This window comes from Chiloscyllium punctatum, chromosome 14 (genome assembly GCF_047496795.1).
Source record: "Chiloscyllium punctatum isolate Juve2018m chromosome 14, sChiPun1.3, whole genome shotgun sequence".
Lineage (NCBI taxonomy): Eukaryota > Metazoa > Chordata > Chondrichthyes > Orectolobiformes > Hemiscylliidae > Chiloscyllium > Chiloscyllium punctatum.
Genome location: NC_092752.1, coordinates 32,311,670 through 32,338,928, shown reverse-complemented (window position 1 = coordinate 32,338,928; position 27,259 = coordinate 32,311,670). Strand labels below are relative to the sequence as shown.

Sequence of the window (27,259 nt, the reverse complement as noted above, 5' to 3'; positions counted from 1 at the left end):
AGTAAGTTTGGGAACAGGAGCGTGGAAACAAAGTTAATGAGTTCTGAATTGGATTACTTTGGCTGCTGGAGATGAGAAGTAAATGGGAATGTGGGAGAAATTAAACTTCAGTCTGAAATAGAGTTTTGAAGTTTCAGCACCTGTTAGAATGATATAGTTGGAGACTGATGTTTTTGTGACTAGATATGTCTTAAATGTTAAAAATCATGCAACACCAGGTTATAGTCAGACAGGTTTATTTGGAAGCACTAGTTTTCGGAAGGCCACTCCTTCAGGTGGTTGCGAAGCAGAAGACACCGAATTTATAGCAAAAGATTAGTATTATGCAAGTAAAATGATCTATTTAACAAACCTAGATTGTTGTTAAGTCTTTCATCTTTTAGAATGCTTTACAGGTTTTAGTTCATTAATATGCAAATCCCAGAACTTCTTTTAAGTCACATTCTCATGATAAGTTAAGCTTTTATTATAAAAAAAAGGTGACGTCTCAGCTCAGGCTGCATTAAAGGTGTGAGATCAGAGTCTGCCTGTATCACAATCTTGACTCAGACTGGCTCTATTTCCAAAGTGGAATTCACAAAATAATTTATGGATTGACTGTCTGCATTGACTGCCTACCGGTTGTGTATTCTTTGAGCAAAATAGACTGTATCAGTAAATATAATTCTGCAAATTCAAATTCACCCCATAGACTTGTGTGCGCGTGTGTGCAGGAGAGAGAGTGAACGTGTGTGTGAGTGCATGTGAGAGAGTGCATGTTTGTGCAAGCTTGGTAAAGTGTGTGTGTAATGGGGTATAAGCCTCTGAGAGGGTGCATGTGTGGGTGAGAGTTTGGGGTGTTTGTATGTGAAAGAGCGCATTGTGTATGAGAGAGGGTCTGCATGAGTGTGTGTGTGAGAGAGAAAGAGAGACTGCATAGTGTAGGTGGGGTCACCTGTACTGTGACATGAATCCAAGGTACCAGTTAAGGCCATCCTCATGGGTACCAAACTTGGCTATCAGCTTCTCGGTCACTGCATTGTTGCCTGTCCCGAAATCTGCCTTTGAGGATTGTCACTTGAAGATCTGAGGCCGAATAGCCCTGACCATTAAAGTGTTCTCTGATTGGGAGGGAACACCCTATCTGGTGATTGTTGTGCAGCATCCATTCATCCGTTGTTGTAGCGTCTGCTCGATCTCACCAATGTACCATGCCTCAGGGCATCCTAGCCCGCAGCACATGAGATAGACACTATTGGCCAAGTCACATGAGTATTTGCTGCGTACATGGTGGGTGGTGTCCTCATGTGTAATCATGGTATCCGTGTCGACACTCTGACTCGTCTTGCAGTGGCTGCCATGACAGGGTTGTACGGTGTTGTGGTTGTTGTCCTGAAGGCTGGGCAGTTTGCTGTGAACAATGATCTGTTTAAGGTTTGGTGGTTGATTAAACGCGAGAAGTGGAGACATAGGGAAGGTATTGGTGAGGTGCACATCCTCATTGATAATGTGGTGCAGGCTGCAAAGAACATGATGTAGCTTTTCAGCTCCTGGGAGGTATTGGACAATGAAAATACCCTATTGGTGTGTCTGTCTCCTGAGGAGGTCGTTATGGTTTCTTGCTGTGGCATGTTGCAATTGGCGATCGATGAGTTGAGCATTGCACCCTGGTCTAATGAGGGCATCCTTGAGCACCTTCAGGTGACTGTAGCATTCCCCCTCATCAGAACAGATCCTCTGTATGCGTAGGGGTTGGCTGTTTTAATATGTTTCGGGTAGAAACTGGAGAAGTGCAGCATTGCGAGGTTATCTGTGGGTTTGCAGTAGAGTGAGATACTGAGGTGCCCATCTTTCATGGAGATGCGTGTGTCTAAGAATGAGGCAGATACTAAAGAGTAGTCCATAGTAATCTGGTGGGATGAAACCCGTTGATATTACCATGTAGGCATTTCCGTGTCTCCTCGCCATGGGTTCAGTGGAAGAAAATGTTGTCAATAATACCTGGTGTATAGTGTTGGTTGGATGTCCTGTGCAGCAAAGAAGTCTTGTTCGAAGCTGTGCATGAAAATGTTGGCACATTGGGGTGCAAATTTGGTCATGTGTCTGGATGAAGAACTGATTGTCAAAAAGTGAGGATGAAGCGAATGAGTTGTAGGGTGGTGCTTGGAGATTGGCAGTTGTTGGCATTGAGTACTGAGGCTGTTGTCACGATGCTGTCATCGTGGGGGATGCTGGTGTAGAAAGCTGAAATATCCATTGTGACGGGAATGTTGTATCACTCCAACTAGTATCTTACATACCCATGAGGCCGGACACCACTTTGACTGGGACAACGCATCCATATAGGATTAGCCAAACAGAGACACGCATGAGAATTCCTAGAAGCATGGCATTCCAACTGGAGCTCTACCAACAAACGCATCGACTTGGACCCCATTTACCACCCTCTGAGAAAAAGAACAGGAAATGACATCACCAATCCAAGGAAACCTAAACACATAAATAGAAAGCGGGACATAACACCAGCGTTTCACCAGACACTCAATAATGATGTCACCTAGTATGGTGAAGAAATGTCTGAAAACGAACCTTCAAGCTCAGCAAGCTGGGGGTCCCATGTTCAATGGGTTTCAAGATGCCTTCGACATAGCCAGAGAGGTTCTCACACATGTACCAAATGCCTGGTATGATGGGATGTCCAGATGTGTTGGCTTTGTGTATCTTCGGAAGGCAGCAGAAGTCCCCTATGTGAGAAGTATGTGGGATGAGAGCAAACTAGCCATTTGGATACAGAACTGGCTCAAAGGTAGAAGACAGAGGGTGGAGGTGGAGGGTTGTTTTTCAGACTGGAGGCCTGTGACCAGTGGAGGGCCACAAGGATCGGTGCTGGGACCTCTACTTTTTGTCATTTACATAAACGATTTGGATGCGAGCATAAGAGGTACAGTTAGTAAGTTTGCAGATGACACCAAAATTGGAAGTGTAGTGGACAGCGAAGAGGGTTACCTCACATTACAACAGGATCTGGACCAGATGGGCCAATGGGCTGAGAAGTGGCAGACGGAGTTTAATTCAGATAAATGCGAGATGCTGCATTTTGGGAAAGCAAATCTTAGTGGGACTTATACACTTAATGGTAAGGTCCTAGGGAGTGTTGCTGAACAAAGAGACCTTGGAGTGCAGGTTTATAGCTCCTTGAAAGTGGAGTCGCAGGTAGATAGGATAGTGAAGAAGGCGTTTGGTATGCTTTCCTTTATTGGTCAGAGTATTGAGTACAGGAGCTGGGAGGTCATGTTGTGGCTGTACAGGACATTGGTTAGGCCACTGTTGGAATATTGCGTGCAGTTTTGGTCTCCTTCCTATTCGGAAAGATGTTGTGAAACTTGAAAGGGTTCAGAAAAGATTTACAAGGATGTTGCCAGGGTTGGAGGATCCGAGCTACAGGGAGAGGCTGAACAGGCTGGGGCTGTTTTCCCTGGAGCGTCGGACGCTGAGGGGTGACCTTTTAGAGGTTTACAAAATTATGAGGGGCATGGATAGGATAAATAGACAAAGTCTTTTCCCTGGGGTCGGGAAGTCCAGAACTAGAGGATATAGGTTTAGGGTGAGAGGGGAAAGACCATAAAAGAGACCTAAGGGGCAACGTTTTCATGCAGAGGGTGGTACGTGTATGGAATGAGCTGCCAGAGGATGTGGTGGAGGCTGGTACAATTGCAACATTTAAGAGGCATTTGGATGGGTATAGGAATAGGAAGGGTTTGGCGAGATATGGGCCGGGTGCTGGCAGGTGGGACTAGATTGGGTTGGGATATCTGGTCGGCATGGACGGGTTGGACAGAAGGGTCTGTTTCCATGCTGTACATCTCTATGACTATGTGACTGCATCAAAAGTCTTGATCAATGTGTTTAGTTCACAGGTGTGTTCTTTGGTCGGATCAGCCACCATCAGAATTATAGTTAGGGTACCCTTCGTTGTCCAGTACTTCCTGGGAGCCAAAAAACTATGCCATGTTCTTCGCAGCCTACAGCATATTATTGATGAGGAAGAGCACCTCACCAACACCTTCCTTATGCCTCCATTTTTCGCATTTAAACAGCTGCCGAACCTTAAACAGATCATTGTTCGCAGCAAACTGCTCAGCCTTCAGGACACCATTGATCACAACCCCGGTCATGGCAACCACTGCAAGATGTGTCACAGTGTTGACACAGGTACCACGGTTACAAATGAGGACATCACCCACCATGTGCTCGCTCCCACGCGCTCTCTTCTCTTTACTCTCTCACATGCACTCTGACGCAGACCCTCTCTCATGCATGCACACATACACACCCCACACTGTCGCCCACCCACACACCCTCTCTCACGTTATATTCATCTCTCTCTCTCTCTTTACCAGGTTTGCACTCTCACAAATACACACTCTCTCTCACGTAGTCACACTCACACGCACTCTGTCCTGCACAAGTCTATGGGGTGAATTTGTATTTACAGATACAGTCTACTTTGCTCAGAAAATACACAACTGGTGGGCAGTCAATGCAGACAGTCAATCCATATAATATTTTCTAAATTTCACTTTGGAAATAGAGCTAGTCCGAGTCAGGATTGGGATGTAGACAGACTCTGATCTCAAACCTTTAATGCATTGTCTGAGCTGAGATGTCACCTTTTTTATAAAACCTTAACTTATCTTGGCAATGTGACTTAAAACAAGTTCTGGGATTTGCATATTAATGAACCGAAAACTGTAATCCATTCTAAAAGATGAAAGACTTAACAACAATGGAGGTTTGTTAAGTATATAATTTTATTTGCATTACACTGTAATCTTTTGCTATAAATTCTGTCTTCTGCTTCTCCTGCTTTGGAACCACCTGAAGAGGGAGTGGTGGTGCAAAAGCTTGGGCCTCCAAGTAAATCTGTTGGACTATTTTTAAATTGGTCCACCCCAGTCCAACACCAGCTCTTCCATGTCTTAAATGTGCATGAGGTGGCTGAGTTATCAAAAGGTATGATAATTTGTGCATTTTGAAACTTCATCTCGAGTGTTTTGCAAGAGGTGCAGAGAGGCGACTGAGAACTGAAAGGTAGGTTTGATTTTACACTGAGGTCGAATTTTAGCTCCTAAAAGTTAGCAGTTTTAGAAATTTCATGAGTTGAGTCAGGAGGTAGTGTGTTTGATCATCGGTATTTGTTGGTTCTTTATGATTAAAACCAAATTAATTTAAAGAAAATAACGGAGATCTGCAGTCATCAAGAAACAGATGGTATGGTGTTTGCAGCTATAAATAAGTAAATGGCTTGAAGTACATTGTTCTTTATCTCTCTATCTTATTTTATTTCAACATACTTGCAACTTTAGATTGTTTTAGCTGTTATTAAACTCATAGCTATTGTAGCATTTTGGCTGTATTAGTAAACGAAAACGGTAAGTTGTTTCCTGCAAGCATGAATTATGGCTGTTCGTTTTCTCCTTTTTAGGTATAAGGTTGCTTTTCTCCGTCTCCCCAGTATCTCTATAGTATTTCAGTTAGAACAGTTTACTGAAGACTAGATTTTATTTGCATTTTATAACTGGATGTAGGTGGCACTAGCTAGGCCAGCATTTATAACCCACCCCAAACTATCCTTGAGAACATCAAAAGCTGCCTTCACAAACTGCAGTTGGCGCAGGGGGTAGTCCACAGTGCAGTTAGGAACAGAGTTTCAGGATTTTGATCCAATAACAGTGAAGAAATTGTGATATAGTGCCATGTCAGGATGTTGAGAAATTTGCAAGTGGTTGTGCTTCCATTCATCTTCTGCCCTTGGCCTTTTAGATGGTAGGTGGTCTCAGGTTTGGACAGTGCTGTCAATGGTGAGCTGTGCATATTGCAGTTTGAACGTATTGTGCCACCATGCAGTGCAGGGACTGAGTGTATAAAATATGCGTTTAGGATAACTTATCTACTTTAGAGTTCTATCCTACTAAGTAAACTTTATTGCTGTTTTTCTTTGTTTTCTCTTTTACAACTTTATTCAGTTGGCTTGCTACTTTGTGACTGTGTGTTCGTACTCCCAGATCCATTTGCTGCTGGTTTGGAAAGGCAATAATCTAACAGCTCGCTATTCTTAAGAGTGTGATACTTTATAGTTGCTGGTTTTGCCAATTACTTGTCAAATCTACAAGTTTATCAACATAATCTTGTAATATATTGAAGTTGTCCTTGGTGATGACTATTCTCCAATTTGATGTCGTTCACAAATTTAAAGGTTGTGTTTTTTTTATTCGAAGGTCCTACCTTGTTATCAAAGTCATGCTGCAGTGGTACCAATACTGATCCATGTGCACATGTCGCTTTCGATTTCTGTCACTCAAACTATCCTTTAGCCTCCACCTCTGCTCTCCATGTAACTATTCTTCTACCTTTGTTGTGGTTCTGCAAGCTCGAAGGTAGTAGCTTATTGGTGGTACCCTACTGAATGTGTAATTGAAATCTTGATAAATTACATGGATAATATTCCCCTTGTTTTCTCTCTGTTCATTATTTAAAGCATTCAGTGAGTTTAGACAAATAAGACTTTTTCTTTTAACTGCTTTCTTGGAATTCCCTTGTATTTTCCACCAAGGTTAATAAGCCGACTGGTTTGTAGTTCCCAGGACATTATATCTATCTGCCTTAAATATAGATAATGTTAGCTATTTAGCTGTCCTTTTGCATTATATCTTTTTCTAACAAATTATTACAAGTACATTCACTATCTCCTCCAGATTATTTTAAAATGCACCGATTCAATCAACCAGAACAGGATTTTTATTCTCTTGAATTTGATTTGTTTATTTTATATTGATACCTCTCTGCTGTTCATGTGCTTATACCATTTCTAAACTCATCTTTCAATATCATCTCCACTGATTTGCCTTCTGGGTAATGTTTTGCATTAAAGACATGATCTAATATTTTTTCTATTTTGTCTCTGATTTTGTAATCTCTTAATGGCCCTATTCCTTTTTTACGTTTCTCTTGATGCATCTAGTAGGCCAAATACAGTCACAAAAATATTGCATATTGCGTCAATTCACATTGTGAGAGTTTAGCAATCTTTCAGTCCAGTTTTGCTAAAAGCTGTAATGCTAGGGACACAACCTAGTTTGAATATTTTAAATTCCAAGTAAGTTTGGGTTCTGTCAATAAATGTAAATCTTTCAATTTATTTTTCATAGTTTTGACAGTCACTAATAAACTTCCTTGTGGTTTATATTGTGAGCCAAATGTCTGTTGAACAGTTTTTGAGATCCAAAATTATGTATAAGCCTGTGATGTACATATTACACCAAATACAGTTACAAGAATTCTGTTTAACTCTTGAATTGTTACAATTATTTAGATATCGAGCATTGAAAAATCCACCACATACAAATTCGGAGTAGAGATGGGTCATTCGGCCCCTTGGACAAGCTTCACCTTCAGTGTAATTATGGCTGATGTGTTTATTTCAAATTCCACAGTTCCTGATTGCTTTTAATTTCCTTTTCTAATGAGAATCTGTTTAATTCTGCATTACATAAGGAAAATATCTCAAGGTAAAGATTCAAAATATGTGTGTTGGTATCACTGGAAAAGTGGTAGAGAGAGGGAATGAGTGTCATTATGCATTCCTAAATTTGTTTTTCTAAAATACATCACCAAAGGGTAACGTTTAAGTAAACAAGTGGAAAAGAACAAAGAAAGCAACCCCAGGCATATTCAGATGGTAGAAAGAATTTGAGACTTTGGATATGAAACTCATTGTCCAAAGCCTGCCTTAACACTGGCATATAATATATTTGTAAATTATTTGAGTTGAATTGGGTCATTTTAAATGAAGTGTCAAGAATAGAGATACAAAAAGTGGTGTACTGAATAGAAAACCACTTGAATTCACTTTACCATCTGAATTTAATTGCACAATGTATTTATTTGATACCTTTTATGTAATGTATGGAAGCTTATTACATTTAGATGCCATCAGTGCTCAGCTGACAATTTACTTTGATTTAAAACCTTCTACTGTCAGTACTGGAACATATAATCTAGTCTTGATAAAACCAAAGAAAGGCCACATTGTTTCTTTTAATTTGTTTGTGAAATACGATGTTGCTGACAAGGCCAGAATTTATTGCCTTTCTTTGATTGTCCTCCAAAATAAGTTGGTAAGCTATTCTATGAATTGCTGCCACCTGTAGTGTAGATACATCCAGAGTGCTGTTAGGTTCAGAGTTCCAGGATTTTGACGAAGAAGCAATGAAGGCATACTGATGTGTTTCCATGTAAGCATGGAATGCAGCTTGATAGAAAATATGCAGTTAATTATGCTTCTATACAGCTGCTCTTCTTGGTGGTAGAAGCTGCATGCATCTTGCAAATGGTACACACGGCAGACACTTGTGGTGGAGGGAGTGTGCATTGCAAGTGGTAGATTTGTTGCTAAAATTTGAGCTGCATTAAGCAGATTAGTTTTATGTTGCTTGTTGGAGCTGTGCTGATCCGGATGAGTGTAGACTTCCATTGCACCTTTGTAGATAGATGGTGGGCAGGCCTTGAGGAGTCAATAATTAAGTCACTAGCTGCAAACTTCCCATTTCTGATCTGCAATTGCAGCCAGAGTTTTGATGTCTGTTTATGTACAGATTTGCAGGGAATTGATAATAGGGAATTCATCCCAGTCAACAAATGCTGCCTTGAAATCAAATGCAGTTATTCTCGCCTCCTCTCTGGAATTCAGCTATTTTGTCCATGTTTGTGCCAAAGTTGTCATGAGACCTGGAGATAAATGAATATAACTGAGCCAAACAGCATCACTAAGTAGATGTTTCTTAATGACACTGTCAACAACCTCTTCCTTCACTTTGATTCAGAATAGGTTGACAGTGTGGTGTTCGGCTGGATTGCGTTTGTCCTGCTTTTAATGGACAGACATTCCCAAGCATTTTCTAAAACATCAGCTATTCTTGACATCACAAAGTGGATCAAATTAGCTGAAGATTGGCTTCTCTGATGTGGACCTTGACAGGCGGTGGACATAGATGATCTGTCCAGCAAACCTGGCTAAAGATTGAAGAAAATGCTTAAGGCTTTTTTTTTATCCAAGAGCTGTACCTCTCCTCCAAATTTAGTGAATGGGGTCATTCCTGAAGCAGCCTTCACTTTCTGCCTGTTTAATAATCCTCCTCCACCGTTTTCAAGTGGATATGGCAGAACTGTGGAACTTTATTCAGGTGTGTTCATTGTGGGGTCATTTAGCTCTACTTATAGCATACTTCATATGAGAGGTTAGGTGGAAGTGAAGACTGCAAATGCTGGAGATTAGAGTCGAGAGTGTGGTGTTGGAAAAGCACAGCAGATCAGGTAGCATCCGAGGAGCAGGATAATCGATGTTTTGGGCAAAAGTCCTTCATCAGGACGCCCTTTCCGGATGAAGGGCTTTTGCCCGGAACATTGACTTTCCAGTTCCTCGGATGCTGCATGACCTGCTGCGCTTTTCCAGCACCATATTCTTGATTTTATATGAGAGGTTGACAGTGGTTTGAAACTTTCAAAAAGCAACATTATTTTAAATGTTTTCACAGGAGATACGGTAAAGGAACATTGAATAGTTTCTGTCACAAGTCTATTTTCAAACCCAGTGAATGGTGCACTACACTTATTGCACTTCAGTTTACACCTCAGAGTTTTCGGGGCAATTTGAAAGATCTGAATGTGATAGCTATGTCAAATCATATTGCTTATAGAAGTATAAAATACATATTTCACATGTTACAATTATCTAATTCTATCTCCTGCCTTTCATCTGTGTTTTATTAATTATGTATTTAATATTTGACTCTTCTTCCACACAGGAAGATGGGATGTAACCCTGCATTCGTTGAACAGCTGCCAGAGATATGCTACAACATAGCTGGTTGAAAGAGGAAATAATGCTGGAGACACGGCTGTAGGCTGGTAGGAGAAAATGAGTGAACAAAAAGATTGGGATTAGAATTTGATAGGGAATTTGTGATGGTGAGCATGTCTAAGAAGGATTCCAGGCAGGTTTGTAGGCTGCACCTTTGATGTGTACCTCTGATGCTGAGTTACACTGGTGTCCAAGGATAGTCAGGCATATTGTATTATAGTTGCTAGATCCAGGTGAGGGATCATGTGAACTGGCTGGAAAGCCTCCGGGGTGGACAAATTTTGTAGGTAGCTGGAGAAGCACTCGAATAGAGTGGAGAACTTTTGAAGTGTAATTCAGCTCATTTTAATTTCTGTTACGATTTATGCTTGCCCTAAGTGCTTGTCATACTATTTTTCCCTACAATTGTATTTTGATCATAATTGGATAATTAATCTTTTGAATACAGCAATGTGTAAACAACATTTTATACATTTTCAGAATAATCTCCCGTTCTTAAACTCTTATGCCTGAGCTAGCAGTCTTTCAAAACTCCTTAGATTTGGAAAATTTTGGATTGAAAAATTGCTGATGTTACACTCTTGTTCAAAAAGGAGGTTTGGGAGAGGTAAACATAAAACTAACACCTATCAATAGGTTGGCTTGTCATTGGGAAAATGCTAGTATTTTATAAAGGATGTAATAACAGAGTGTTTATTAATATTTCATACAATCATGGAAACTCAGCCTTGCTTCATGAAGGACAAATTATGCCTGACAAATTTATTAGAATTATTTGAGGAGATAGCAAGCAGGAAAGATAAAGGGGTCCAGTAAATGTAATATATTTGGATTTCTAGATCGTTTTCAATAAGGTATGGCATGCACAGCTAGTTAGTAAGTCCATAGAGAGCTAGGAACAGCAGGTGCAGGGGGATGCATTTTCAATGCCAATGTGTATCTAATGGAGTATCACAGGAATCAGTGCTGGGACCACATTATTTAGCATATATATTAGTGACTTGGATAAGGGAAGTGAATGTGCAATCACTAGGCTTTTGAGATAAAAATAGGTGGGAAAACAACTTGTGAACACAAAGTCAACAGAGGGACATTGACAGGTTTAGTGAATGAACAGATACTTCTCAGATGGAATATAGTGTAGGAAAATATGAGATTATGGACTTTGGCAGGAAGAATAGAGGACTTGAACATTGTTTAAGTTGAGAATGACTGCAGAAAACTACACTATAGAGGGATTTGAGAGTTCCTATGTCATGAATTATAAAATAAAGCATATAACATCAGTGGATAATGGGAAAGCAAATAGAATATTAAGCTTTCTTTCAAAGGGAATGGAGTGTAAACAGATGGAAGCGTTGCTAAAGCTATAGGCTTTGGTTAGACCTTACCTGGAATATTGTGAAGGTAGTCCATAAAGATTCACTTGATTGATCCCAGTCTTGATTGACCAAAAGGGGTCACCCATTTAAGACATGATGAGGAAGACTTTTTGTGAGGATAGTGAATCTGTGGAATTCTTTACTGCAGCAGGCTGTCCCATATGTGTTGTTATTTTTTTTTAATCAGGAAGGGAATCAATGGTTATGGTAATAGGGAGGAAAGTGGAATGAATTGCCAGATCAACCATGATCTCATTGAAAAGCAGAGCAGATTTGATGGGTCAAATAGTCGTCTTCTGCACCTATGTCTTATGGTCTTTATAGTCTCATATTGGCTGGGATGTGTCATGTGGTGATGGTCAGCTTGCTGTCATAGTTGAAATCAAGGGCAGCGCATAGCCCTCGCTGTTGACCATATCTGTGCCTCACAATTTTCACAAGTCTTGTTAGCATTGGATATAATTTTATACATTAAGTGTGTGTTGCTTTATTGAAACAAAAACAGAAATTGCTGGAGAAATCAGCACATCTGCCAGTATCTGTGCAGAGAAAGCAGTGACCCTTCTTCAGTTCTGAATTTACTCTGCTTTCTTTCCACAGATTGTGCCAGACCTTCTGAGTGTCTCCAGCAATTCCTGGTTTTGTTTGAGTTTGTGTATCAACATTTTGTTGTACTGTTGCTTTATTGATTTCTTTTATGTATGTTTGTAAGTATATGATGTGTTACCTATTCCTTTTATGTGAGTTACAGGGAGAGGCTGAATAGGCTGGGGCTATTTTCCCTGGAGCATCGGAGGCTGAAGAGGGTGATCTTACAGAGGTTTATAAAAACATGAGGGGCATGGATGGGGTAAATAGACAAGGTCTTTTCCCTGGGATAGGGGAGTCCAGAACTAGAGTGCATAGGTTTAGGGTGAGAGGGGAAAAATTTAAAAGGGATCTAAGGGGCAACTTTTTCACACAGTTGGTGGTGCATGTATGGTATGAGCTGCCAAAGGAAGCGGTGGAGGCTGGTATGATTGATTACAACATTTAAAAGGCATCTGATTTAGTATATGAAAAGAAAAGGTTCAGAGGGATTTGGGTCAAGTGTTGCAAATGGGACTAGATTAGATTTAGGATGTCTGATTGACATGGACAAGTTGGACCGAAGGGTTTGTTTCCATGCTGTACATCTCTATGACTCTGAGTATCATATACTAATCCTGACTCCCCAAGGCCTGCCCATCATCTACAAGGCACAAGTTATGATTATGATGGAATAGTTTACACTTACCCAGGTGTGTGCAGCTCCAACAAAGCACAAAGCTTGACATCATCCAGAAGAAGATCAGCCTGCTTGATTGATACCACATCCATAAACATTCACTTCTTGAACCACTGACACTCATGGGCAGCAATGTGTGCCATCTGCAAGATGCAGTACAGAAATCCACCAAAGATCTTTAGACAGCACCTTCCAAACCCATGACCACTGCTGAAACTGTGTTGCTGGAAAAGCGCAGCAGGTCAGGCAGCATCCAAGGAACAGCAGAATCGACGTTTTGGGCGTCAGCCCTTCTTCAGGAATGAGGAAAGTGTCATGAGGAAACTTTCCTCATTCCTGAAGAAGGGCTGATGCCCAAAACGTCGATTCTCCTGTTCCTTGGATGCTGCCTGACCTGCGCTTTTCCAGCAACACATTTTCAGCTCTGATCTCCAGCATCTGCAGTCCTCACTTTCTCCATGACCACTGCTATCTAGAAGGACATAGGCAGCAGATACGTAGGAATACCACCACCTGAAAGGTCCCTTCCAAGCCACCTACCATTCTGACTTGGCACTATATTGCTGTTCGTTTAGTGCTATTGGATCAAAATTCTGGATTCTCTTCATTACTGAATTGTGGGTCCACCTACATCACATGGACGTCAGTGTTTCAGGAAAGCAGCTAACCACCACGTTTAAAGGGCAACTAGGGATGGACAATAAGTGATGGTCCAGTCAGCAATGTTCAAGTCCCACAAATGAATAAAAAAAACTGCTTCTTTAAAAGTATATTGGCACTCCTTATTTCCCTAAGATATACAATGTCATTGTGTTATATGGTGCAGGAGTGGAGGATTGCAAATGTTGTGCCCTTGTTCAAGAAGGGCAGGAGAGATGACCCAGGTAATTATAGACCAGTGAGCCTTACTTCTGTTGTGGGAAAGGTTTTGGAAAGGATTATAAGATAGAGGATTTATAATCACCTAGTAAGCAACAATTTGATTGGAGATAGTCAACATGGTTTCATCAAGGGCAGGTCATGTCTCACAAACCTCATTGAGTTTTTGAGAAGGTGACCAAGCATGTAGATGAGGGTAGGGCAATTGACGTGGTGTACATGGACTTCAGTAAACCTTTGGTAAGGTTCCACATGGTAGGCTGTTGGAGAAAGTGCAGAGGCATGGGATTGAGGGTGATTGAGCAGTTTGGATTAGAAACTGGCTTTCCAACAGAAGGCAGAGAGTGGTGGTTGATGGAAAATATTCAGCATGGAGTCTGGTTACTAGTGGTGTGCCACAAGAATCAGTTTTGGGACCACTGCTGTTTGTCACTTTTATAACTGACTTAGACACAGGCATTGGTGAATGGGTTAATAAGTTTGCAGATGACACTAAAGTTGGTGGAGTAGTGGACAGTGTGGAAGAATGTTGCAGGTTGCAGGGGGACTTGGATAAACTGCAAAATTGGGCTGAGAGGTGGCAAATGAAGTTCAATGCAGCTAAATGTAAGGTGCTTCACTTTGGCAAGAATAACAGGAAGGCAGAGTACTGGGTCAGTGGAAAGATTCTTAGTAGTGTGGATGTGCAGAGGGATCTTGGAGTCTATGTACGTACATCCCTGAAAGTTGCCACCCAGGTTGATAGTGCTGTTAAGAAGGTATACGGTCTGTTGGGTTTCATTAGTAGAGGGATTGAGTTCCAGAGGTGCAATGTCATGCTGCAACTGTACAAAATGCTAGTGTAGCCGCACTTGGAATATTGTGTACTGTTCTGGTCACCCCATTACAGGAAGGATGTGGAAGCATTGGAAAAGTTGCAGAGGAGATTTACCAGGATGTTGCCTGATCTGGAGGGAAGCTCTTATAAGGAAAGCTGAGAGATTTGGGTCTGTTCTCATTGGAAAGAAGAAGGCTAAGAGGGGATTCGATAGAGACATTCAAGATGATCAGAGGATTAGATAGGGTAGACAGTGAAAGTCTTTTTCCTAGGATGATGATGTCAGCATGTACTAGGGGGCAGAACTACAAATTGAAGAGTGATAGATTTAAGACAGATGTCAGAGGCAGGTTCTTCACTCAGTGGTAAGAGCATGGAATGCTCTACCTGCCAATGTAGTTAACTCAGCCACATTAGGGAGATTTAAACAATCCTTGGATAAGCACATGGATGATGATGGGATAATGTAGGGGGATGAGCTGAGAATAGTTCACAGGTCGGTGTAACATCGAGGACCGAAGGGCCTGTTCTGTGCTGTATTGTTCTATGTTCTACTGTACATTTAAAGTAATTAATGCAAGTTCACAGTGTCACAATTGTTTTGATGATTAGCAATATATAGCAATTTCATGTGATGTTATAAGTTGCAATTGTTTTGTCATAAAACTATGGTGGTACTGCATTGCAAACATGCCTGGTGATTTTAACTGAATGTGGGTATAAATTAAACCTTGGTAGGTAGTTCAGTGTTGAGGGTATATTTTGAGAGACTAGAGAATTCAAAATTATTCTCCTTGGGGCAGAAAGATTTAAAGGGTGATTGAATATAGATGTTCAGAAGGATGAAAGGCTTTAATAGAAAATAATCTTCAGGCACTGCAAAGAATTGAGAAAGCAAATGGCTTGTTAACCTTTAAAGCAAGATGATTGGAGTATACAAGAAATCTTGCTGCAGTTATATAGGGCTTTAATGAAACCACACCTTGAATACATGTCATGGGGTGATGCACAGCAAAGATTCATTTGATTGCTGGGAATGATAGAGTTGACCAGCAAGGAGGGATGGAGTAAAATGGACCTTTATTCTTTTGGATTTTAGGAGAATATGAAATTGTTATTACATATTACATATGAAACATGTAATATTCTGAGGGCATGACCCAGCATATGCTGAGAGGCAGTCATCTAAAGCTATCGTTGATAGCCTCAGGATAAAGAGTTCACCATTAGGTCTGAGGTGGGAAGTTTCTTCAGAGGTTTATAAATCTCTGGTTTTTCTCACTCTCGATGACGGAAGGTATTCAGTCTTAGAACTCAATACAGTGTAATTAGGTCAAAGAAATATTAAATGACAGGGTTTGCTTGAGACCTTGCATGACCACCTCTTCTTTCTTGTATTCTTAAAATCAGTGTTAAAATGCTGGAACTCCCCACAGGGCAACATTGTGGACATATCTATACTCTACAAACTGCAGTGCTTCAAGAAGGTGGCTCGCTACTACTTTCTTGGACAATTAGGGTGTGTAATAAATGGTGACCTTGCCAGCAAAGTCAAATCCATAAATTGTGCGATTATAAAATATTGTCTCTAATGGAAATTAGCTAAAACATCATAGTTTTAATGTAATTTGTCAAAGAACTATGGGCAAGAATGAAATATTTCAAAGTAGCACAGTACAGTCTGGAATAACTGTCTACAAAGCTGGGGAAATAGGTTCAGTGTTACTTTTCAAAAGGAAATTGAATATCTGCTTGATAAAAACCAAATTCAGAGCTATCATAGAAGAACAGGAGAGTAGAACAAAATAAAAGCTGACATTCAAGGCAGATACCTGACTAGCTAGCTTCCATGCTGAGGATTAAATGTAGACTGAGAGAGCGTTTCTGGGGGCCAGAATGATTCTTATTGTTCATTATAATGACTGACTGTTGCCTAGGATTTCTGTATTTTCTTTTGAAGTTCAGTTCTTTTACAATAATGCAACTTGTATTAACTGTGGTCTATTAAAAGCTACCAATAATTTGTAAAGTGTTGAGATATTGACTGCTGTACATGGCCCATGGAAGAGCTAGATTTGATGAATGATGTTTTCTCACTTACTTTTTCTTGAATCATTTTTATTATGTAACCATTTTGTATAATATCCTTTTGGTTATAATACTTAAAATAAATCTAATCCATCTTTCTCATTTAGATGCTGTAGTAGAGTATTTGCTCCTTCGAATGGGTGTCAGTAAATTGGACATTCTCTACAGACGATTTCTCCTTTCAAAACTTTTCATTCAAGGATGGGGAAAGCCGGATGATCTCAGAAGGTATTGTATGAAGAACTTTTCTATAGCATTTAACTTTACTTGATTTTAAACTCGCACTGTTGAGGTGTCCTCATCATCCACTTGTACTTTTCAGGACTGATTATGAAGCCAGTCCATGTATTCATGTTCAGAGTTCTTGTGATTTGGGGAAATGATTACATCCTTTTCAGCAGTGTTGAAGCAAATTGTCATTCAGTTGCTGTAAAGCTTAATTGGTGCCTGTAAATTTTCTTTTCAGACTGGCTGCTTGTTTTGACTGAAGTATGGTAGAGGTAGGGGTGAAATTTAATGCAAAGGTGCTTTGGAAAAACAGAAACAAAATTTAATGTAACTTTAAAGGTTTCCTTATAAATAGATGAAATATAATCAGTTACCTGATGAATGAGCTGATCTGGTGACATTCAAAAATCTAAATTGAGTTACATTAATCAATAGGATGTAGCATATACTCTTCATTTATCCAATGCATAAGGTCAAGTGTTCTACATTTGCTTGTTCTCCCAATGTCAGTCTTGCATGACCTTGCTCTTTTCTCCTGTTGTGTATCCTCTACAGTTGTTCAAATCTGGGATGGAGTGTACTATTTTCTAAGGTCTAAGCATTATCCTCTGTATATGTATGAAGTATGCTCAGCTTTCTTTTGCTTCAGTCTTTTCCATCTTGAATAATTTTGCGGCTGTCCCAGGGATATTTGCTGTGAAACTGCTGCCATGACTTGTATAGAAGGAGGGGACTGAAGGTTTCATATAGTGGGGCAAATAGCCCCACTCTGTTTGTAGTGTGTGTGAGAGGGGAAACAGTCATGGAAAACAAACTTAGACGAAAATGTATTGTGCATGCTAATGTATTGTAATGTAATTGAAATTAAGAGTTCAGTAGAATGTAGTGTGAATGTAGTATTATTGGATATTCCAATATGCTGGCATCATATGCTTGCTTAAATTGCTGTAAATATCTTCATCAAATCATTAAACTCCTTTAGGATGTATTCTTAGACTTTTAATAGTTTCTAAATTGCTATGCCAAACATTGTACTTTTTAGTGCTATTTGTAGTTGATAGCAATCAACAATTTTAAATATCAAAAATTGCAGCTTGAAATAAGCAATAAGAAGTTTCTGTATATTCCTTTGGATGCCAATAGTTATACCTCTGTTTGGCATTGGACTTGTATTTAATTGAATAGTTTAAAAAAATATTGTAACTGTGTTTTTAAAATTTTTAGGTTGTTTGAATTTAGGAAAACAATAGGAAATCGAGAAAAATGTCAACATTTGGTCCCAAAAGACTACCCCATATTCATTGATAAGGTAAGCTGTTAGTGACAAAATAGCCTTTTGTAGAGGTATGATATTTTTCTTTTTGATTGCACTGTTGGACAAGATATTATATAATTCAAGTAAAAGCCAAAAAACCTGCAGATGCTGGAAATCAGAAACAGAAATTTCTGGAAAAGCTCAGCAGGTCTGGCAATATCTGTGGAGAGAAATCAGAGTTAATGTTAGCCTTTGTCAGGAAAGGTCACTTGACCTGAAATGTTAACTCTGATTCCTCTCCACAGAGCTGCCAGACCTGCTGACCTTCTTCAGCAACTTATGTTTTTCTTTGTGTTTAAAACTTAACTTAAATAACCTTTGCCTCATTTGTATGTCTCAGTAAATCAAATTCTTGTCTTCATTGTGGATTCAGGCTGATCTGACATCATACAAAATTTCTTATGGGTAGTTAAGTACTGTGTTCATAACAAACAAACAAACACATGTTTGAATTAGGAGTGGGGAAGGCCACTCATCTCATAAGCTTGCTCCATCATTCAGTTAGATCATGGCTGATATGATTACTCCATATTTCCAACCACCCTTGTTAATCTTTGACCCCTTTTCTTATCAAGAAATAACGATTCAAAGCCTCTGCTTTTACAGCCATTTTGAGCAAGAGTTCCAAAGATACACAGTCCTCTAAAAGAATCGAATTCCCCTCATTTTTAACCAGTGACCCAAAATTCAAGATCTTCCCCAAAGTGGAAACATCAGTTCCATATCTACGTTTTTAGAAACTCCAAGATTTTTGTACATTTCAATCAGGTCACCTCTTACTCTTCTTTACTATAGCAGGTACAAACCTAGTCTTTCCAACCTTTCCCCATTACACAACCCACCCATTCAAGTATTGTCCAGTGAACCTTCTGACAACTGCTTACATTGTATTTGTATCATTGTAGGTTTACTAGTTCAACCTATTCCTCAGTAGTTAGCACTGCTGCCTCACAGCACCAGGGATCCAGGTTCAATTCCAACCTCAGGTGACTGTCTGTGTGCAGTTTGCACATTCTCTCCACGTCTGCGTGGGTTTCCTATGGATGCTCTGTTTTCTCCCGTAATCCAAAGATGTGCAGGTTAGGTGAATTGGCCGCGCTAAATTGCCCATAGTGTTCAGGGATGTTTAGGTTAGGGTGCATTAGTCAGGGGTAAATGTAGAGCAATAGGGTACGGGAATGTGATCTGGGTGAGATATTCTTCGGAGGGTCAGTGTGGACTTGTTGGGCCAAAGAGCCTGTTTCCACACTGTAGGGATTCAGTGCAGTAATATTTGCTTCCAGTTGAATTCGGTTACACCATGATGCATTTTCTACCAATAGCTTATGCTGATATTGAGCCTTATAATGTAGGGATCACTTGACAAAGAATGCAAATCCAATTTGACATTGTGCAAATTGAGAAAGATTACAGCAATACTATAATAATGGTATTGGTTTAGAGAATGCTGTTTGGAAGGTTTTGTGAAATTTAGCAAGAGTGAAGGATTTAGGACAGGAATTGAATTCAGTAGGACTGAAATGCTGCTATTGATAGTACCGAGAGAAAGTGTGAGAGAAATGGCCCAAAGTTGAGAACAAAAAGCATTAGCTGGGATCTAGGTATGGAGGCAGGTAGAGACAGAAGATAGCTTGAGCCTGTGACTTGCCAATTGTTAGTGGACTGTGGAGATTAGTGAAAACAAGTACTCTGTGTAAGTTAGTACAAGAGGGCATTAAATTCTGCAGTTGCTGTTGAATTTTAACATTTTTAAAGATCCTGAAGGCTGATTAAGAGAATGTTAAGAAATGTTTGGTAGTTTGAAGAAGTAGGTTATGTGTTTTAATAAAAATAGAAATAAATTATGTAATTGATGGGTGGATAGTGAAGGCTGGCTTGAGATCAAGATATTGAGGTTGCACAATATTGGATTCTGTTAGAATTGAGTTTGTGGTCAAATATGAACAGTAAATTCACTCTTGCCGATGTTTATTTGGTAAATGTTCTGACTCAAACATGACTTCATTCAGATAACACAATAGTCATGACTCAATTCATAGCTCAATATTCCCATATCTATGGAACAATAGTAGCTGCCTCTAGTCATCTTTCTGTAAATTTTAGTTTGGAAAGTTAAAACCCATTGTCAATTTACATATCCTTACAATCTTTGGGTGGCGCTTGCTATTCACAGGATCAAACCAAAACTACAAGTGTTGAGAAATTTAGGTGGGGAGGTTGAAGATTAAGTACAAGAAGTGAGGACTGCAGATGCTGGAGTTCAGAGTCAAGAGTGTGGTGCTGGAAAACAACAGTAGGTCAGGCAGCATCCGAGGAACAGGAGAATTGATGTTTCAGGCATAAGCCCTTCTTCAGGAATGAGGTTAAAGACTAATTTACATTGGTTTCACATATGCATACCTATTTATATCCAAAATAAGAATAAAGACAGGTTGAGGGTATGGATGCTATTTGTTAATCATTGTTTTCTTTCACTATGCATATTCAGTGCCTCCTGAACTCTGGTGCAGCTAGATCATGCATATAATTACTAAGAACGTTTGCCTGTTCAATATTTCCATCTCTAAAAGCTAATATTAAGCTATCGGGCAAAACTGTATCTGCAATTGGAACTTTGTTATGTTGAAAATGGTAAGGTCAGGTAAAAATGAGGAATATATTATTAGTAAAGACAATGGAACTTGTCTAATAAATGGGACTGAAATCTGACAGATCCCTAGAACCTAATGAACTTTATGACTCAGAGGTTGCTGTACCATTAGTGGCTGTGTTTTAAAAAATTTTTTCTCAGTTTTCTGGATTTTAGAATGATACTGTGGATCAGAGAAGGCATCAAATGTAATCATAATATTTGAAAGAAGAGGGAGCGAGAAAACTGGGAACAGTAGCCAGTTGGCCAGATGTAGTCATTGGGAAATGTATCAGTGCAGCAAGCAATTAGGAAGGCAAATGGTCATTGGGGAGATTGGGCCCAACCATCTTCAGCTGCTTTGTCAATAACCATCCTTCCATTATAAAGACAGAAGTGGGAGTGTTCACGGATGACTGTATAATGTTCAGCACAACATGCCACTCTTCAGATACTGAGCATTCCATGTCCAGGTGCAGCAAGACTTGGATAATATCCAGGCTTTGTCTGAAAAGTGGTGAGTAACATTTGTGCAACACCTATACGCCATATAGTGACCATCTCCAATTAATCACAATCTAACAACCACTCCTTGACATTCAATGGCATTATCATCACTGGTTCTATCAATATCAACATCCTGGGGAAGGGTTATCACTGATCACAAACTCAACTGGATGAGTTGCTAGATGTAAATGTATATGTCGCTACAAGAGCAGGTCAGAGGTTAGGAATACTGCAGCAAGTGACTTACCACCTGACTTCCCAAAGGTTGACCACCAGCCACAAAATCACAAATCAGGATTGTGATGGAAAGTCCTTATTTTGCTGGATGAGTGCAGCTCCAGCAACGCTCAAGAAGCTTGACACCATCGAGGACAAAGCAGCCCCCTTGATTGGCACTATGTCCACACTCAGTCATTCCACCACTGATGCTCAGTAGCATCTACAAGATGCAATCTATCTATGAGATGCAATGCAGAAGTTCATCAAAGATCCTTATACAAGACCTTTCAATCTACAGCAGTTGCCACCTAGAAGGACAAGGGCAGTAGTTAGATGGGAATGCCACCACCTTCCTGTCCAAGCCACTTACCATTCCAATTTGGAACTATATCACCATTCCTTCACTGCTGCTCGGTCAAAATCCTGGAATTCCCATCTTAATAACATTGTGTATCTATCTACAGCACATGGGCTACAGTAATTCAACAAGACAGCTCACCACTGCCTTATCAAGGGCAACTAGTAATGGGCAATAAATGTTGGCCCAACCAACAATACCAATATCCCACAAGTGAATAAAAAAAACTGAGTAGTGAGTACTTAAGAGGGGTACGGAAACTTAGTTATTGACTATTTTTGAGAGCGATCAATTGATTTTTTAGGTAAAAACTATATCAAAGGGTATGGGAAAGTGCAGGAAAATGGCATTGAAGTAGATAATCGGCCCTGATCTAGAAAGACACAACAAAATTGAGAGGTCAAATGGTCTATACTTGTATGTTCTGAGGAGAACTTAGGAACTTGTTTTTATGAAGTGGGCTATTGGGCAAGGAATGGAATAGCATAACTAACTACATATCTACATTGTGTACACAATTAACTACATTGTGTCTCTGGTGCATTGTATCACAGCAATGTATTTCACTAGGTTCCTATCAAATTAATACTTGGGTTGGAAAGTAGTAGCCAGCCACTGTGATCTTGTGCAAATGTGAAAAATAACATTATTCTCATCATCTCTATATAGCAGTGTTGGACAAAAAGCATGTCAAGCAAAGATGAGACCACCCAACCCCCCCCCCCTGCAAAAGTCCCCTGTCTTCCTGGTCATAGGGTCATACAGCATGGAAACAGACCCTTCAGTCAATGCCGACCATAATCCCAAACTAAACTAGTCACACTTGCCTGCACTTGGCCCAGATCCCTCCAAACATTTCTTATTTATGTACTTCTAAATGTTGTAACTGTAATTAATCCATCATTTTCTCTGAAAGTTCCTTCCACACGTGAACCACTCTGTGTAAAACAAAGAGTTGCCTGTCATGCCTTTTTAAAACCTTTGTCCTTCACTTTAAAAATATTCCCCCCTAGTCTTGAAATCTCCCACAATACCCCCTATGATATTATAAACCTCTATAAAGTCAACCCTCAACCTCCTATGCTTCTGTAAAGAAAGTCCCAGCCTATGCAGCGTCTCCTTATGATTCAAACCCCCATTCCAGGCAACATCCTGGTAAATCTTTTCTGAACCCTCTCCAGCTTAATAATATCCTTCCTATAACAGGGCAAACAGAACTGGACATCGTACCCCAGACGAGGCCTCCTGTACACCCTCAGCATGGCATCCCAGGTCCTATACTCAAATGTCTGAGCAATGAAGGCAAGCATGCTAAATGCCTTCTTAACCACCCGGTTTCCACTCCCATCCTTTTGCTGTGACTTTTACCAGCAGGTACAAGAATGTACCAGTGGAAGCAATCTTTTTGGCTGATTGAGGAAAGGCAATTGTGCATGTGATAACTGGCTGAGAATGCCTGGGCTCAGGAAAGAATAACTTAAGCCCTCCACTACCACCTGATGAAGGAGCATCGCTCCAAAAGCTAGTGTGCTTCCAATTAAACCTGTTGGACTATAACCTGGTGTTGTGTGATTTTTAACTTGGCTAAGTTATCATATTCTTGATGTGTTGAAAAATACCTATCATGCCATTGCATAAGGACAAGATTGAATTTCTTTGATTTACTCTGCAGGGAAAAAAAAGGAGTGAGCTAGATGTTGTAGTACATGTTGATACTAATGATCTAAAGAGGGCAAGCATCAAAGCCCAACAATTTGATTTCAGGAAGAAGTTAAAAATGTTGAATCTCAAAGATAGTAATTGTTGAATTACTCCCAGTGCTATGTGTTCATGAGGGTAGAAATAGAAAGTTAACAATGGTCAAGATGTGACTTAAAACATGGTGCATTGAGACTAGGTTAGGAGCCAATTGCTGCTATCAAGATACAATTTGCACCTCAGTAGGACTGGCACCACTGTCATTTCTGTAATGTGGTTGGGAAGGGTTTAAGGTACTTTGGAAAGGGTTGGAAACCAGCAAATAGAGGTAGAAAACACGAATATGATATAAATACTTAGGATACCAGCTACAGAAGGGATAAGATGAATAATAGAAAGCAGCCAAGTAAGAGGAAATGGCAATCTATGAGGTGGATTGAAAGTAGTAGAGAAAGTAAAAGTCTAAATTAAGGTTGTGCATATGACTGAATACATAGAGTATGGTAAATTGGATTGGTGCATTAATAGCTGCAACCTATTTCGTGTTGAAATTTGATTTTATATGAAAGATATGGCTTAAAGAAAGCCAAGTCTTAGTTTAAATATTTCTTAATACAAGTTGTTCATAACATAAGAAATAGGAGCAGGAGTAGGCCGTCGGGCCCACTGAGCCTACTCCACCATTCCGTTTGATCATGGTTGATCTTTTTGTGAACTCAGCTCTAATTACCCGCCTGTTCACCATAGCCCTTTTAATCTCTTTATTCAAAAATCTATCTTTTCCTTAAAAACATTCAACGAGGTAGCCTCAACTGCTTCACTGGTCATGGAATTCCACAAATTCACAACCCTTTGGGTGAAGACGTTTCTACCTTATCTATTCCCTTCATAATTTTACCTGTTTCTGTAAAGTCCCCCCATATCCTTCAAAATTTTGATGTATATAGTCCCAGTCTACTTAATCTCCCCTTCATATGCCAACCCTCTCAATTCCGGAACCACCTTAGTGGACCTCCACTGCATTCCCTCCATGCCAGTAGATCGATCCTTAAGTAAGGAGACCAAAACTGTACACAATACTTCTGGTGTGGCCTCACCAACACCCAACACAGCTGCAGCATAACCTCCCTGTTTTTAAACTCCATCTCTTTAGAAATAAAGAACAGTATTCCATTTGCTGCCTAAATTGCATGCTGCACCTGCCAACCAACTTCTTGTGATTCATGCACAATGACAACCAGGCCCCTCTGCACTGAAGCAAACTGCAATTTTTCTCCATTTAAATAATAGTCCATTTTACTGTTACTCCTACCAAAATGACCTCACATTTGGCATTGCGGGCATTTTGTACTCCATCAGCTAAACCTTTGCCCACTCCTCTAACCTATCTATATCCCCTTGCAGACTTTGTGTCCTCTCCACACTTTGCTGTACCACTCATCTTTGTGTCAGCTGCAAACTTTGACACCTACACTTGGTCCTTAATTCTAAATCATGTATGTAAATTGTAAACAATTAAGGAAAGGGGGAGAGTGGTAGGTAAGGATAGTGTATGATGTAATTGGATCATACTTAATAAAAACTGAATGAACTGTGAATGCTGTAAATCAGAAACAAAAACAGAAATTGCTGAAAATGCTCAGATTGCTTGAGCTTTTCCAACAATTTCTATTTTTGCCTCAGACTTATTGTTTGCTGATGTATTGTCATTAATGCGGTATTGTGGGTTTAAGTAACTTAAGGTTGCAAACCATGATGGACAAAATGTTGATTTCTTTTGAACTAAGGAAATTGAATTGACATTTGGACCATTTTGTCATTTTTATTTGTGCAGTATCATTTTTCAATGCAACTAGTCTTTCTCTTACTCTCTTCTATATTTTCTCATCACATGAAGTCTTACCAACCAGGTGGTATTTGATCATTGCTGACTGACATATCAGTTTGTTGATCTAAAAATAGAAAGTGGTCATGAAAATTTTCCAACCAGCTCTACTTTCAATCTCTGTAATAAACTGAGAAATATATACAAAATAAGTGCTTTCAAAGAATTTAGCTTATCTCCCATGGCTCTTTGGTCTAGTCCATCCTGCTATGCATTCTCTGAGGCTTGGCCGAATCATTCTCCCTTTCACCCATTATGTGCACACTTCCACCTACTAACAATGCCAAAGTATTCCAAAAACTTAAGAAGTTTGTCCTTATTTTACAACAATCCAATGCAGTGATGTGTTTTAAATTTAAGGAAACTCTGCTGGTTCAAGTTTGCTTGTCACATGGATTGCAAATTAACTGACAGAAAAATGATAGCTCTTGACAGTTGCACATCAAAAGTGATAAAGGAGCCAGACAGTGTCACATTGTGCCATGTTTGTGGAACTCGCTGGTTGCAAACATTTCCTCTGTCAGCTAAAAATAGAAGCAGTGGGGGCAATCAACAAGGCTGCTAGGGACATGGGGGTAAGTAATAAGTTGCAAGGGGTTTGGTGGAGGAATTTCGGAAACTGCAGGGACTATAGGATTGGGGTGGATGAATGAGGAGGCTGAAAATGGGATGCAGGCATACAGGAGGGCTGCAAAGGGAGTAGTGTAGATAAAATGAGAGATAGCAAGGAGATGTGTTGCCTTGGAGAGAAATAGAAGCCTGGAAGGGAAATGGGGTTGTGAGGAAGGCCACAAGGGGCTGCATTATAAGAGGTAGTAACTCCTTGATTATAATATTCCAGCTTTGTGACATGTGATAGAAGCTCATTAACTATGACCTCACCAATCTGGGAGATGTGGTTGGGATGATGGCTTTTGTGTGTAGAAATGTGTCAGTTATTTTGGTAGGAAGAAATCTTGCACTGACTTATGCGTTGTCACATGCCAGTTTAAATACCATGGTGTCCAGGAAACGAATGCTTTCCTTGTGTGTTGTGGCTTTAAGTTTATTACACTTGATTGTTATTGAGGATGTTGATGAATTCTTCTAATTTTTCTTTTGTGTGAGTCCAAATATCCAAATGTTAACACTCATAGAAGGTAATATTACCATGTGACAGCGAAACCTAATAAGTGAGTTACTGAGAATGAAAAGCTCTGAACCAGAAACAGCTCCCAGACAACAAAATGTAACCTTTGAGAAAATTGTAAGGAGACCAAAAAAAACATGTTGTGCCATGACAGACATTTGAGGAAATCGTCAGTTGTGGGAGAAAGGAGGCACATCAGAAGCATTGGAATGGTCATGATATAGAATCAATGCAGTGAGAAAGAAAATGTCTTGGCAGAAAACATAGAAAGTGTAATGAATTAGTTGGCAGGATGTAACTGGTAGAGTTCTGAAAGGGTAAGTGTTAGGGCCTCATCCACTTATCACTGTAATTAACGCCTTTGACACAGGGACAGAAGTTAATATGTCTATCTTTAGTGATAGTACAAAATTGGGAGGGAATGCAAACTGAGAGGAGGATCCAAGACAGTTGGAAAGAGAGAGAAAGAAATGAGTGGACAACATGATGACAGTTTGCATACAATGTTGGGAGGTGTGAAGTTATAAGAATAGAAAATTAGAATGTTTTTTAATAGATGTGAAACTTCTAATAATGTTACTCCGACTTGGAGGTACTCGTAAAAGGATAGAAAAAAATTGGTGTGTGGTTAAACAGCAAACAAATAACATGTTGGCTTGTATTGCAAAGGAATTTTTTGCAAGGTTTGTGAACAAACCAACTGCACACCCATGGGATCTCCGCTATCAGGATTCATAGCAGCAGCAGTAATGCAAAGACTAGAACAAACAGCCCTACCAACCAACAAACCAAAAATCTGGGTCTGCTACGTAGATGACACCTTTGTCATCACAAAATGAAACAAGATAGAAGAGACATTTAACATCATCAACAATACCCTCACAGGAATAAAGTTCACCAAGGTGGAAGAAACCGACAACAAACTCGCATTCCTGGACGTCACAGTCGAAAGAAAGGACA

General features: G+C 39.8%; 1 protein-coding gene across 8 annotated transcripts in view; it reads left to right on the top strand.

Annotated features, from left to right (window-relative positions):
• Positions 1–27,259, top strand: part of abhd18 (abhydrolase domain containing 18) — an 89,285-nt gene that overhangs the window by 5,089 nt on the left and 56,937 nt on the right. For 3 of the 8 annotated variants that reach the window (XM_072584157.1, XM_072584158.1, XM_072584155.1), the window contains exons 2-4: positions 9,843–9,945; positions 16,439–16,559; positions 17,784–17,868. In XM_072584157.1, coding sequence (XP_072440258.1) covers positions 16,468–16,559; positions 17,784–17,868 — 177 coding nt within the window. In that variant the 5' untranslated portion in view covers positions 9,843–9,945; positions 16,439–16,467. Of the gene's footprint in view, positions 1–7,351; positions 7,436–9,842; positions 9,946–15,742; positions 15,763–16,438; positions 16,560–17,783; positions 17,869–27,259 lie in introns of those variants that run through there. The other 5 variants (XM_072584161.1, XM_072584162.1, XM_072584160.1 and 2 more) reach the window with 3 other exon arrangements.